Raw genomic sequence first — 12,854 nt, 5'->3', positions numbered from 1 at the left:
TTTAACTTCTTTCTGGACCTTCCAAATGACCGACTCCCTGAATACCTGAGGTTAGGCTGAAAGTTTGTTCCCATTTGATGGTGACCTCAGGCCATTATACTCAAGGGTCCCAAGAAACTGAGATGTTTCTGTTCAGATGATGTAGAAATCCTGACTCTCTGAGGCACATGAGAATGTGCTCTGTTTCTTGAGGCTGCCACTAAGGACTACTAGACCTAATGGGATTTGTCACTTTTTGTTAGAAAATAATTTGGGAAACCAAATGATTGTGAGGGCCTTTTTCCTGATAACGTGACAGTTTGTGGGTAGTGCTTGAGGGATGAGATGAAAACAGATTAAGAATTATTGAGCAAATGTGGTCCTATATGTTCCAGCCACCACCTGCTACATTTCTCTTCTCCGCCCACACTCCCAATCACAGTCACAACAAAGAAAAAAATGGAGAAAGGCAAAAGAGAGAGTTCATAGGGAGGGAGGAAATAGGAAGTATTGGCTAAAAGCTATCTTGAAGTGTTTTGGGATCACCAAAAGTGATGGGCTGAATTTAACCCCTTAGGCATGGTGGCAGGATAGCATTCCACTTTATCTCTCCTCTCATTTCCTATCCATTCCCTCCTTAAGAGCAAATGTGTGAGTACCATGAGCATCAAGCAGTCCATCGATGGTGTATCCCAGAGAAGAGTGTCTTGGGTAAACATCTCAGATGACATGTAAACCCTGAGGGTAGGGAAGAATGGAGGAATTCGCTGTAAGACACTTTTCTGTTCTCTCCGCAGGCCAACAACCCACTGTATAAAGAGGCCACGTCCACCTTCACCAACATCACCTATCGGGGCACTTAATGACAGGCAGTCATCCTCAGATCACTGTCAGACTGTCCCAGGATTGTGGGTGTCTCTGCTGTCGTGTTTACAGGGGCAATACCTGTGGGGCGGAATTGGGGGCTTGGAGTGGGGTGGGTGGGAAGAATGTGGGTCTCTGTGCGTGTGTGCATGTGGGTGTGCTGCGTGTGGGAGAGTGTGTAACTTAAAACTTGTGATGTGTCCCAGAGAAGCAGAGCTCCTCGCCTTTGTCCTCAGAACGCCTCCTTCAGGGAGTCTACCTGCTTAACCTGAGGGTGACCTAGTAGCTGAGCAGGTATTCTTCATTACCTCAGTGGGAAGCCAGCTTTCCTTCTCAGGCCATTCTCTTAAAGAGGAGGGCAGGGCCAAGGCCTCTCATTTCAGAGAAAGGGGCCTTGATTTACCCTGTGTTTATGGTTCTTGGGCCTGACTCTCAGCAGCTCTGGTAGGAACTGCCAGGCTTTGCAGCCTTGCTGTGTCATCCATGCCCCTAGCTCCTCTCCCTTCCCTCAGGCAGAAGGAGAAATCCGGGGAGAGCTGAACCATCAGAGCTGCCTGTCTTTGCCATCAGCTCAGTCCAACATGGTTCTCTCCTAAAGGAAGTCCTTTCTACCTATTCTTCGGTCTGTTGAGAGTGAGAATGGCAGGGTCACCCACGGGTCATGCGTGGCCTGGGGTTAAGGTGCCCGAGTTCCCCAGTTCATAATCCTAACCCTTCAGATTTGCCTCATTGACAGCTCTACCCTAGTGATTCGTGTAGAAAAAGTGTGTCACCCTTAGACCAGCAACACCTCTTTACCTCCTATTCCACCCTCTCACTACTATAGACATTTGCTACATACTGGGAATTTCTCTCATGACCAGAAGCTTTTCCTGCCAGGGAGAGTGCTATGGTTAGAGCCAGAGGTCTGGCCTCACCCTTCAGGCCTTCTGTCTCGTGTCCAAGGCACCTCCACACACCCAACCCTGTGCTTCTGTGTGCTACGTCCACCCATGGGGCTGATTGCATTTATCTACCTCTTGGGTGTCTTGTGAAGGAGTCATTCTCACGGGTCTTTGAGTCTGCTGGGCATAAGTGCCAGGGTGGAATGATGGGCCAGTCGTATCAGCGTGTGTGGCCCATTCTCCTGTGGGCCGGGCAACCTCATTTTAACTCAGTCTTTAATCTGAGAGGCCACAAGTGCAATTTTGTTTTATTTTTCTCATTGGGGCACCTGAAACCATGATGAGGCTTGTTTAATCTAAAGGAGCATAGATATAAACACACTTGCATTATATTTGTAATTTTATTTGATGATGAAGAAGAAAAGGGTGAAAAGCCACACAGACCTGGGCTGGATGCAGACACTCCCACTTGGCATCATTCATAGCAAGTTGCTGCCCAGTTGCTGGGTCTGTAAGGGCTCTCTCATCCCTGAAGCCTGCGGGGATGGACACATGGACATGCTGGACCTTTCCCAAGCAGGAGGAGGTAAATGGGCTGTTCTTTTTTTCTAGCAAAAGCAGAAAAACTCCATTGGTGTTTACATTCGTTCAACGTTAACCACCACCACCACTCCCCAAGAAAAAGGGAAGGGCCTAAAAACAGTGGTCTGATGGTCAGAAAATCTAAGTCCTGGCCTCAGTGTTGCAGCTAAGGAACTTTAACCTTAATTAAGGCAAGTTACTTTCTTTTTCCTGGGGCTCAGTTTTCTAGTTTGAAAAATGATGGGTTTGGACCAGCCAGTCTAGGCGGTCTCTTTCCATATCAACAGTCTGTGATGCTGGGACTTACTGTGGCATCAAACATGCAGTCAGGATTCTGTGGGATGTTGATGCTGTTTGTTTTTTCAGTTGGGAGACCTGGCTCTGGCAAGAGCAGATGTCATCCCATATCACCTTTCTCAATGAAAAAGCTTCATTCTGTCGTCTCACAGAACCCCTTTTCCAACTGTTGTTGGTAGTTACATCTCCCGGTGTAGCACTTAAGCTCCACTTAGTTATTATTTCTTTGTTCACTTTGCACATGGTTTCATCCACGAATTGGGGAAGAGGACTCCATAAGAAGTAGCTGCAATGTGTCTTCTGTATCCATGTGTTAACACTGAGAATAAGCCTTGGGATTAGGAACAGGACAGATCACCGAGCCCTGCCTCACTCGTGGATTACACCTTCCTGTTGAGGATGGTAATGTTGTAGAGGGATAAACGGGGAGGGGTGATCATGAATCCAAGAAGTTTAGAATCTAACTATAACCTTTGGCTACTGAGAAGAGACTCCACTGGAGTAACAGTTGGTCACTTTCTTTAGATAAAATGGTTTATATGAAGAAACTGTATCAAAGGAGGAGGAACATGTATTCAAAGGATGAAAAAAACAGTAAGAATCTTGTCTGAGTTTCTGGAATGAGGCTCACAGTCTTTGAAGATCAGTACTGTTTGTATGTGGGGAGAAGCTGAGCTGTGCTCCCGAGATAGCAAAGAGCAGTCAGTTTTGGCATTGTGTAGGGTGAACATCAAAATAGTGTTTTAGCCTCAGACAAAACAGCCCGAAGAAGTTATTTGTGCCTAGCTCTTTTGGAGATATTTTATGTTCAATCTCAGGGTCTGTGGACAATAATGGGAAATTTTGAACATTCCTGACAAGTTGTCACATAAGAAGTCGGTTCTTTACCTCTCAGATATTCCTAGACCATCCATGATTTCAAGATATTTCTCTTTGTTAAATATTCCTGGTTGAAATTACCTACCTGACTTCCTGACTTCCTAACCACCTCCTCTGTTTGAGTTGTGCAACGGTGAATTAAATGTGCTTTCCAAAAAGAATTGGCTTAAGGCTGCCCAGTGCTTCCTGTGTTGTTGTTTCTGTTTCCTTTGGGTGAATAAGAGTGTCATTGCCTCACAAATGATTATTTTAGAACAAGTGTGCTTCCAAATGTAACAGAATGATGACGATTCCGGGAACTGAAGTTAGTTTTGGAACCTAGAGCTTTTCTTTAGACTTTAGTAACAAAATGAGTACATTTTTACTGTTATGAGAGTCAGAGTTTTGTTTTTTTAATTGGAGATTTTTTAGGAACTTGTATAATCTCAACAGAACTGTCAATTTAGTCTAGGTTTTGTCTGCAGGAAGCATAAATTAGTAAAATAAAGGCTTAATGGCAAATTACTTACAAGACCATTTAAATGCCCAACTTTTATTTTTTTATTTTTTAATTAAAAAATGCTTTATTGCTAAAAACTGCTAACCATCATCTGAGCCTTCAGCGAGTCCTAATCTTTCTGCGGGTGGAGGGTCTTGTCTCAATACTGATGGCTGCTGATTGTTCAGGGTGGTGGCTGCTGAAGACTGGGGAGGGTGTGACAAGTTCTTAAAATAAGACAACAATGAAGTTCACCACATTGATTGACTCTTCCTTTTACAAATGATGTTTCTGTAGTATGCAATACTGTTTGATAGCATTTTACCCACAGTAGAACTTTCAAAATGAGTCAGTCCTCTCAAACCTTGCTGCTTCTTTCTCATCAGCTTAGTTTGTGTAATATTCTAAACACTTTGTTGTCATTTCAACAATTTTCACAGCATCTTCACCCAGAGTAGATTCCATCGCAAGAAACCACTTTCTTTGCTCATCTATAAGGAGCAACTCCTCATTGTTCAAGTTTTATCATGAGATTGCAGCAATTCAGTCCCATCTTCAGGCTCCATTTCTAATTCTAGTTCTCTCACTATTTCCAGCACGCCTGTAATGACTTCCTCCACTGAAGTCTTGAACCCCTCAAAGTCATCCATGAAGCTTGGAATCAACTTCTTCCAAACTCCAACTTTTATTTAAGGCAGTGGGTTTCAAAGTGTCGGCCCTAGGACCAGATGATCTAAGTCCCCCTGGTGATTTTTTTGCATGCTCAAGTTTGAGAACCACTGATTTAAGGAATCACATACCTATCCTTTCTGGCTTAGAAAGAAGTTTACAATAAGTCAGCTCAGTTACTAAAAGATTAACAACATACCTTGGCTGATAGATTAAGAAAACCAAATATCTACCCACACAAAATGAAAGTCTACTTTCAATCCATTTTCCAAGTTAAGTAATCACAGGCTTATTGGGTTCACTCACAGCCACAAATTCCCATGAAAAACTAAAAGAAGTAATAGATCAGAATCACAGGGGAAAAAAACCACTAACAGGATACTTGGCTGGCATAGAAGAACCTTTTGTGTGTACCAAGCTGAAGCAAGAAAATACTCTTACTGCATTAATTCACAGGAGATAGGATCAAAATCTTAATTATTAACAGTATCATCCAATAGGATGCCAGAATAAGACTTTAGAATTTGTAACTTCACTTTTTGCTATTTAAAATTTATTAAGCACGGACAGTGTGGCATTGAAGTACTTTATAGAACATTTATTATCTTTGCCTTTGAGTCTTACATTCCTTACGTAATGTACATTTTTAAAAACACAGTACAGTACATGTCATCATAAAAAGATTATGTGAACCTAGACTGAGTCCTTATATGGTGAAATTTTGTAAGATTCATTGTTTTATTTACGTCATGGTAACTGATGACTAAATGGATGAAAATGGAGGACTTTATGTGAAAATGAAATGGAAAGCAATATGTCAAGTATATGTGTAATCCTTTAACTCTTGACCTCTGTAGTTTGAATTCTATTATAATAGACATCTAATGACCACTGGGACCAATTATAAGCAGATTCCCTTGGAATTACAACGCCATCATTTTTCACAATGATGTAAGGAAACAATAATATATGCTTTGCAGATAAGCTATTTAATACTTGCTGAAAAATAATTTCTACTTGGTTTTGTAATATAATATATTCTGGAAATACATTTTCCTAATTTGTTTTAGTTTGATTAAAGCAGACAAGGAGGCAGTTTTAAATCTTTTGATCGGGGTTAACCATACTGTTAAATAAAAATTTTAAAAATCCACTTACTGTGGGTATCCAAGAATGGATTGTGTGTGAAAGGAAAATTATAGATCAGGAACATGACTGTGTTCCTTGCAGCTGCTAATGTCATAGTGATGTCTCTCCAGCCTCTTGCATAGAGGAAATATTTTTCATTAGCTGTGTATTTTCTGACAGTACACCAAAGAATGCACACGGAATATAAGTATCTAGAAAGCAAAATTTAGGAAATTTAAGAGACTTTAGGCAAAACCCCCATTGTAAATTATTCTTTAACAGTGTCCCTGAAAATATCTTTGAAAGGAAAAAGTTTCACAATTCATTGTGTTTTACCTAATATATTAGTTTTTTTGTGACTCAAGCACAATAGGCATGATTCTTTGGAGAGGTCAGAGTGATGCCTGTATAAATATCATGTGATGGCCGATGGAAATATTTTGTTAAGAAAAAGGAAAAATGTTGATGGATCTATGCCAGACTTGACTTTTCCGTACCCTTATAATCACCCACTGTGACAGAGACTGCTAATTGTGCTCCAGTATCTGTTTTCACCTTCTCACATAGTACTAGAACTCCTAAGTTTTAGCTGGACACATGGCTGCTCAGAATAAATACTGTTTCCTAGCCTCTCTTGAAGCTAGGTGTGTGACGGCCGTCTGTTGACAGATGTTAATGAAAGAGGTGCACACAACTTCCAGAAAGTGCCACTTAAGGGAGGGAGCATGACTTTCTTCTCCCCTTCCTTCTTCCTGCAGGCTGGAATGTAGAGATGATGGCTAGACTGTAAGCAGACATCATGGATCAAGATGTGACCCTAAGGGATTACTACTGTATAACAAATTTAGCAGCTTAAAACAACAAACACTATCTTGCAGTTTCTGTGTTCAGGAATTCAAGAATGGCTTAGCTGGGTGGTTCTGTCTCAGAGTCTCTCGAGAGGTTGTAGTCAAGCTGTTGGCCAGAGCTGCAGTCAACGGAAGGTTCAAAGGGGCTGGAGGATCCTCTCCCAGGATGGTTTATTCACATGGCTTTTGGCAGGAGGCATCAGTTCCATGCTGGCTATCGACAATAGGACATTTCCATAGGACTGCTTGAGTGTTCACGTGGCATGTCATCTGGCTTTTCCACAAGTGAGTAATCCAAGAGAGAGCAAGGAGAAAGCTGCCATGTCATTTATTACTTAGTTTTTTTAAGTGTCACATCATCACTTCTGCCATACTCTTTGTTATACATAGCTCACTAAATCTAGCCCACATTCAAGGGGAGGGAACTAGATGCCACTTCTTGAAAAGAAGAACTTTGTGGTAGACAAAATCATTGCCTGTGACCACTCCCACCCCCAGCCAAAAATATCCATATCTTAATCCCAAGAACCAGTGAATATGCTACCTTACATGGAATAAAGAACTTTGTTGATGTAATTCAGTATCTTGAGATAGGGAAATTATCATGGATTATCTGGGTAGGATTAATTTAATCACAAGAGTCCTTATAAGAGGAAGAAGGCAAGAGGATCAGAATGAGAGTAGTAAATGTAATGATGGAAGCAGGTCAGAGTGATATGGCCATGTGTCAAGGAATGAACACAGCCCTTAGATGCTGGCAAAGGTAACAATGGATTTTCCTCTAGAGCCTCCAGAAGGAATGCAGCCTTTGATTTTAGCCGTGTAAGACCCATTTAGGACTTCTTTTTTTGCGGTACGTGGGCCTCTCACTGTTGTGGCCTCTCCCGTAGCGGAGCACAGGCTCCGGACGCGCAGGCTCAGTGGCCATGGCTCACGGGCCCAGCCGCTCCGCGGCATGTGGGATCCTCCCGGACCGGGGCACGAACCCGTGTCCCCTGCATCAGCAGGTGGACTCTCAACCACTGCGCCACCAGGGAAGCCCCATTTAGGACTTCTGACCTCCATAAATGTAAGGTACAAAATTGCTGTTTTTTTACCACGAACCATGATGTTTGTGGTAATTTGTGACAGTAGCGATGGAAAACTAATACAAGCATCAAAGTATTTGTGGACATATTTTAAAAATCATCACAGTCCACCCTCTGGTCACAAATTATTATTTTTTAAAAACATTATTTATTTATTTTGGCTGTGCTGGGTCTTAGCTGCAGCATTCAGGCTCTTTGCTGCAGCAGCATGCAGACTTCTTAGTTGTTCATGTGGACTTCTTAGTTGTGGCATGTGGTCTCTTAGTTGTGGCATGCATGTGGGATCTAGTTCCCCGACCAGGGATCAAACCTGGGCCCCCTGGATTGGGAGTGCGGAGTCTTACGCACTCGTCCACCAGGGAAGTCCCATGGTCACAAATTTACAATCCTCCCACATGCAAAGTAAACTCACCCCTCCCAAGCCCCCCAAGTCTTACCCTATTACAGCATTGTTGGAGGAGGTAATCAAGAAGATGAGACTGCTGGATGACCCACAAGCTGAACCTGGCCACCTGGAGCTTCCTCACTTCCTCGCCTGTCCTTGGAATGTACATTTTGCCTACTGTTTCCACAGTGGGAACTTTTTCAAGGACGTAGCCTTGAGACAGTAAGGTGTTGTTGAGACTGTCCGGATGTTATATATGACTGAACCTTGTTAAAGCCTCTATATAAACTTAAAAAAATTTTTTTGTTGAAATATAGTTGATGTACAATATTATATAAGTTACAATAGAGTCACAATTTTTAAAGGTTATACTCCATTTATAGTTATTTTAAAATATTGGCTATATTCCCTGTGCTGTACTTTTAGCTTACTTTATACATAATAGTTTGTACTTCTTAATCCTCTACTGCTATACTGCCCCTCCCTGCTTCCCAGAGCCTCTATATAAACTTTCAGGGTTCCGGTGGGTGGGTGCAGAAATCTACCTGTCTTGCAGCCTCCCAAGACAAGCCTCGTATGTAAGTTCCCTTGCTTATTAAACCTGCCACCTACCAATGTGGAGTGGTCTGCCTCTTTCTTTGGTCTCTCCCTGCCCTTCATGTGGGGGGCTGGTTTCAGATTTCACCCCAGGAAGCTCCCAAGGTCGCAGACTAACAAGCATCTGCTCAAAGTCCAGAGTCTTATCCTCTAAATACATCCAGGGGTAGATAGGCTTCTTGGGTGAATTCCTTATATACAGCTACTTGAGTACCTCTCAATCTGAAGTCCTGTGAACTAAAGAAGCTATATGCTTCCTTCCTACAACAACGAATGTAAAATGGTGGGATAGATGGGATAACTACTACAGACACTCCTGTTCTAACAGACAGAAAACAGGAGGTGCGCAGAAGTTCCTGGTCCATTGCAATTCTCAAATTCACTCAGGTACAGGTTTGCAGTTCCACCTTCAAGGCCTCAGAATAATTCTCCTTGGCTCTAGGTTCTACCCTGTAGGCTCTTTGTTACACCCTCTAAGTCATCCGTTTTTCATGAAAGGTAGCCCATGGTTTGCACCTAAATAGTTTTCTCAGCCTGCTCCCTGCTCATAGAACACGAGGGTCCAAAGGCCTCTTTTCTTTCTGTACTCTCTCTGTCTCTTTGAGGCCAAGCTGGCAGTGTTTCTGACAGTACAATTCTCTTTAAAAATTGTGAATTTCCTGTGAATCTTACTGGGGTTCAGTCCATGAGATAAAAGCCATATCCATAAGTATCTTTGAGATAAATTTTTCTCTACCTTGAGCTTCTGCCGAAGGAAAAAAGCCTTAAGCTTTTTAGAAGCCCTATTGTTTAAATGAGAAGATCTGAGAAGCATAACCTTAAAATTTTTAGAGTTTTTAGTTTGATTGAAAGATACCCTGAGGTAGCTCCATTAAATCACCCCTGGAACAGAAGCCAGTGGAACAATACAATAGAAGAAGCCTATGTACCTGCAACTATGGTACACGTTAGCCCTGGAGTGACTATCTCTGAACCTCTTGAATGTGAGAGAGAAACAAAATTGTGTCTTGCTTAGTCAACTATTATTTAGGAATTTTCTGTTACTGGCAAAAGAATCTAATCCTAACTAATATATAGTTGGTGCTATTGTGGGGGGGGGTCTATGAAACTGACTAATACAGTACCTAACTAGCTCATGAATAGATGTAGTGCTAAAAAAACTACAAGTGTTCAAGATTTTTAAAGCATTCATAGTCTGTTGATCAGCATGCAGACTGCAGCCATTAGAGTCCTTACACATTTGGAACTGATGCTGTATGAACTGGTGGAAAATAGGATGAGTCATTAATAGAGGTGACTGTAAACAAGGTGGGGGGGTGGGGAAGTAGGGAATGGAGAGTGGGGTATTTACAGAAATAAAAGACATGGTCTCAGCACTCAGATTACATATGGACTATTTAGGGAGATAAACTGTATACATTTTGAACGTACTAAAGAATGCCTACAGAGCAGGGTTTAAGGTACAAATGATCATAGCAGTATCCCTGAAGGAATTAACTATGGTAACATATTAGGCACTACACATACAGTTTTGAATTATCACAATCCAGGGAAAATTGAGGCTTAGATAGCATGGGTAATTTGCCCCACCAGGTGCAATGAATAAACAGGATTTGAATTTGGATACATCTGTCTCTAAAGCACATGCTGTTCGCCACATGTAAATAATGGAGAGCTCACGTTGGATCAATCAATGTGAACAATTTTACCTATATGTTTGTAAAGAAAAGATACTTTAAATCGTGGTCTATTTTCAAAACACTCTGCTTGACAGAGCATTTACAACTTTAACAAACCTTAAAGACGATTAATTTCATCGAATTGGATTTATACGACGTTTTAGGGACTCCTGCGGAAAGCCATGAACAATTGCTTTGTGTATTTTCTTTCACCAATATCAGTTCATCTGCATGAAAAGAAAAGTTGATTTTCAGCAAAAAAACAAAGTATCTGTTCCAAAAGTAGAGTTAGTCCTCGGAAGGGCAGCCTAGAACAAATCTCAGTAAGGTTGTGGGACAAACGGCTTGGAGCCACTGTCCATTACTAAGTAATAGAAGCTAAGGAGGATGGAATGCTTTAGAAGAAAGGGAGGGCGGGAGGTATTCAAAGGATGGATAGAAGATAACATTGAAATGGGATCAGATGGGGGAGGACAGCGGACCAGAAAATGAGCACAGCTACCAGAAGAGCAGAGAGCGTGTAGGATGGAGGGAGAAATCGAGGTCCAGGGAGCAGGAGGGAAAGCTCGGAGATGAGCCCCGCCACTCGTGTCCAGGCCGCCGACCCCGGGCCGGGTGAGGTCACAGGCCCTTATGAGGTGAGGCAGACGGATGCGGCCGCAGCGCTCTCTAGTCCGGGCGGAGGCGGCGGCGACCTCAGCCGCTGCCCGGAGCCCCGGAGTCCCTGCAAGGCGGCCGTGGCGGCGGCATCCGAGAAAGCCTGGGTCCCGCGATCACCCAGCGCCGGGTGCTCAGTGGGCGGAGCATCAGGGCGGTCAGGTGACCCGGGGGCGGGGCCTCGTTGCGCCGGAGCCCGGGAAGGAGGTGGAGCGAGAGCGTCGCGCCGAGCGAGGGGCCGAGGGGCTGAAGCACCTGCGTGAGGACCGGCAGACACCTGAGGGAGCGAGGAACAGATTGGGGAGTCGTAGGGGGCCGACGGTGGGACCTTCAGGGGACAGAGATGGGGAGGGGAGACCCGCTAAGGCGATGGGGAGGAACAGCCTCTGAGGCTGAGGGAGAGAAGACGGCCACGCGGTGTGAGGTACAAAGTGGAACAGTTCCGGAGATGAGTGAAGGTTCCAGAAAGGGCAGTGAGGTGACGAGGCGGACAGTCAAGGGGCAGAGTGAGGGATGACTGGGCCGGAGCTGGCAGTCCCTCAGAAATGGTGGTGGTTCTCGGAGGGTGGCAGTCACTGTGGCGGGGAGGCCTCCCTGCTCCTTCGCATACAATTAGACCTCCGTTAGAGCACTTGTTGCCACCTTCGCAGGTGGTTTTCTTGTCTACTTGTCTACTTGCTTTTCTTCCCAAAAAAGTCATAAGCTTCACAAGAGCAGGGCCCCTTGGAATCCTCCACCGCGCGGGGTTTTGCATGAAGGGGATGTTCACTTAATATTTGTTAAACAAAGGTGGCGATTGGGGGTGATCAGTAGATGCAGTGACGTGGTTATACAGTTGCATTTAATGGACGTGTGCCGTCAACAAAAGTGGAGGAGAGTGAGTGAGTGAGGCAGCTCGTGAGGGAAGCGGTGTGGAAGGTACTTTGTGAGGGGATGTCACTCTGGGAAGCAGTCAGTTATTCTGTGGAGGTGATGATAATTCATCAAGGGAGAAGGTACAACTGTGGAAGCACAATGTAAACCTTAAGGCCCTAAACAAAATTAGGTCTTATTTTGGGCTTTTGGAGTCAGAAGCTCTTTGTTTTCTGCCTCAGCTCTGCCTCTCGGTTTACTAGGAAGCAACGGAGTTTTACTGAACTATCCCTGAATTCAGGAGTCAGAGACCTGAATTTTGCTACTGTGTATTTTCTTGTGTATTTTGTGTGGGCAAATCACAGTCTCTTTGTGCATCCGTTTCCTCATGTGTAATTAATAATTAAGGGGTTAGACTGGAAAGATTTCTAAGATCATTCTAGCTCTGTTATGGATTCTGTGATGTCATGTAACATCAAACAAGGAGTACCCCCCACCCCAGCCCTTAACATATATATATTTTTTAAGATTTATTATTATTAATTAATTTATTTACGTTTGGTTGCGTCGGGTATTAGTTGCAGCACTTGGGATCTTCGTTGGGGTATGCGGGCTCTTCGTCGTAACGCGTGAGCTTCTCTCTAGTTGCCGCACGCGGGCTTCTCTCTATTTGTGGTCTGTGGGTTTTCTCTCTCTAGTTGTGGCGCGTGGGCTCCAGGTCGCGTAGGCTCTGTGGTTTGCGGCATGCGGGCTCTCTAATTGAGGTACGTGAACTCAGTAGTTGTGACACGCGGGCTTAGATCCCACCGTGGCATGTGGGATCTTAGTTCCCTGACCAGGAATCGAACCCCCGTCCCCTGCATTGTAAGGCGGATTCTTTGCCACTGGACCACCAGGGAAGTCCCTAACATATATCTTTTAAGTTACAAAATTTTGAAAATTCTATACTTTGCCAAGGACTGGAAAAGCATTTAGTAACAATACAACA

General features: G+C 43.7%; 1 protein-coding gene across 3 annotated transcripts in view; it reads left to right on the top strand.

The window, feature by feature from the left end:
* ITGB3 (integrin subunit beta 3) overlaps positions 1 to 7,556 on the top strand; it is a 55,845-nt gene extending 48,289 nt beyond the window's left edge. The window contains exons 15-17 of one of the 3 annotated variants that reach the window (XR_003005417.1): positions 777 to 887; positions 2,340 to 3,008; positions 4,560 to 7,556. Coding sequence is in view for 2 of the 3 variants with exons in the window: in XM_024760878.1 (XP_024616646.1) it covers positions 777 to 842 (66 nt within the window). In the remaining variant the exon portion in view is untranslated. Of the gene's footprint in view, positions 1 to 776; positions 888 to 2,339; positions 3,950 to 4,559 lie in introns of those variants that run through there. The other 2 variants (XM_024760878.1, XM_024760877.1) reach the window with 2 other exon arrangements.
* The last annotated feature ends 5,298 nt before the right edge of the window (positions 7,557 to 12,854 follow it).

Source organism: Neophocaena asiaeorientalis, unplaced genomic scaffold, assembly GCF_003031525.2.
Source record: "Neophocaena asiaeorientalis asiaeorientalis breed wild unplaced genomic scaffold, Neophocaena_asiaeorientalis_V1.1 scaffold30, whole genome shotgun sequence".
Taxonomy (NCBI): domain Eukaryota; kingdom Metazoa; phylum Chordata; class Mammalia; order Artiodactyla; family Phocoenidae; genus Neophocaena; species Neophocaena asiaeorientalis.
This window is presented reverse-complemented; position numbering and strand designations above follow the sequence as displayed.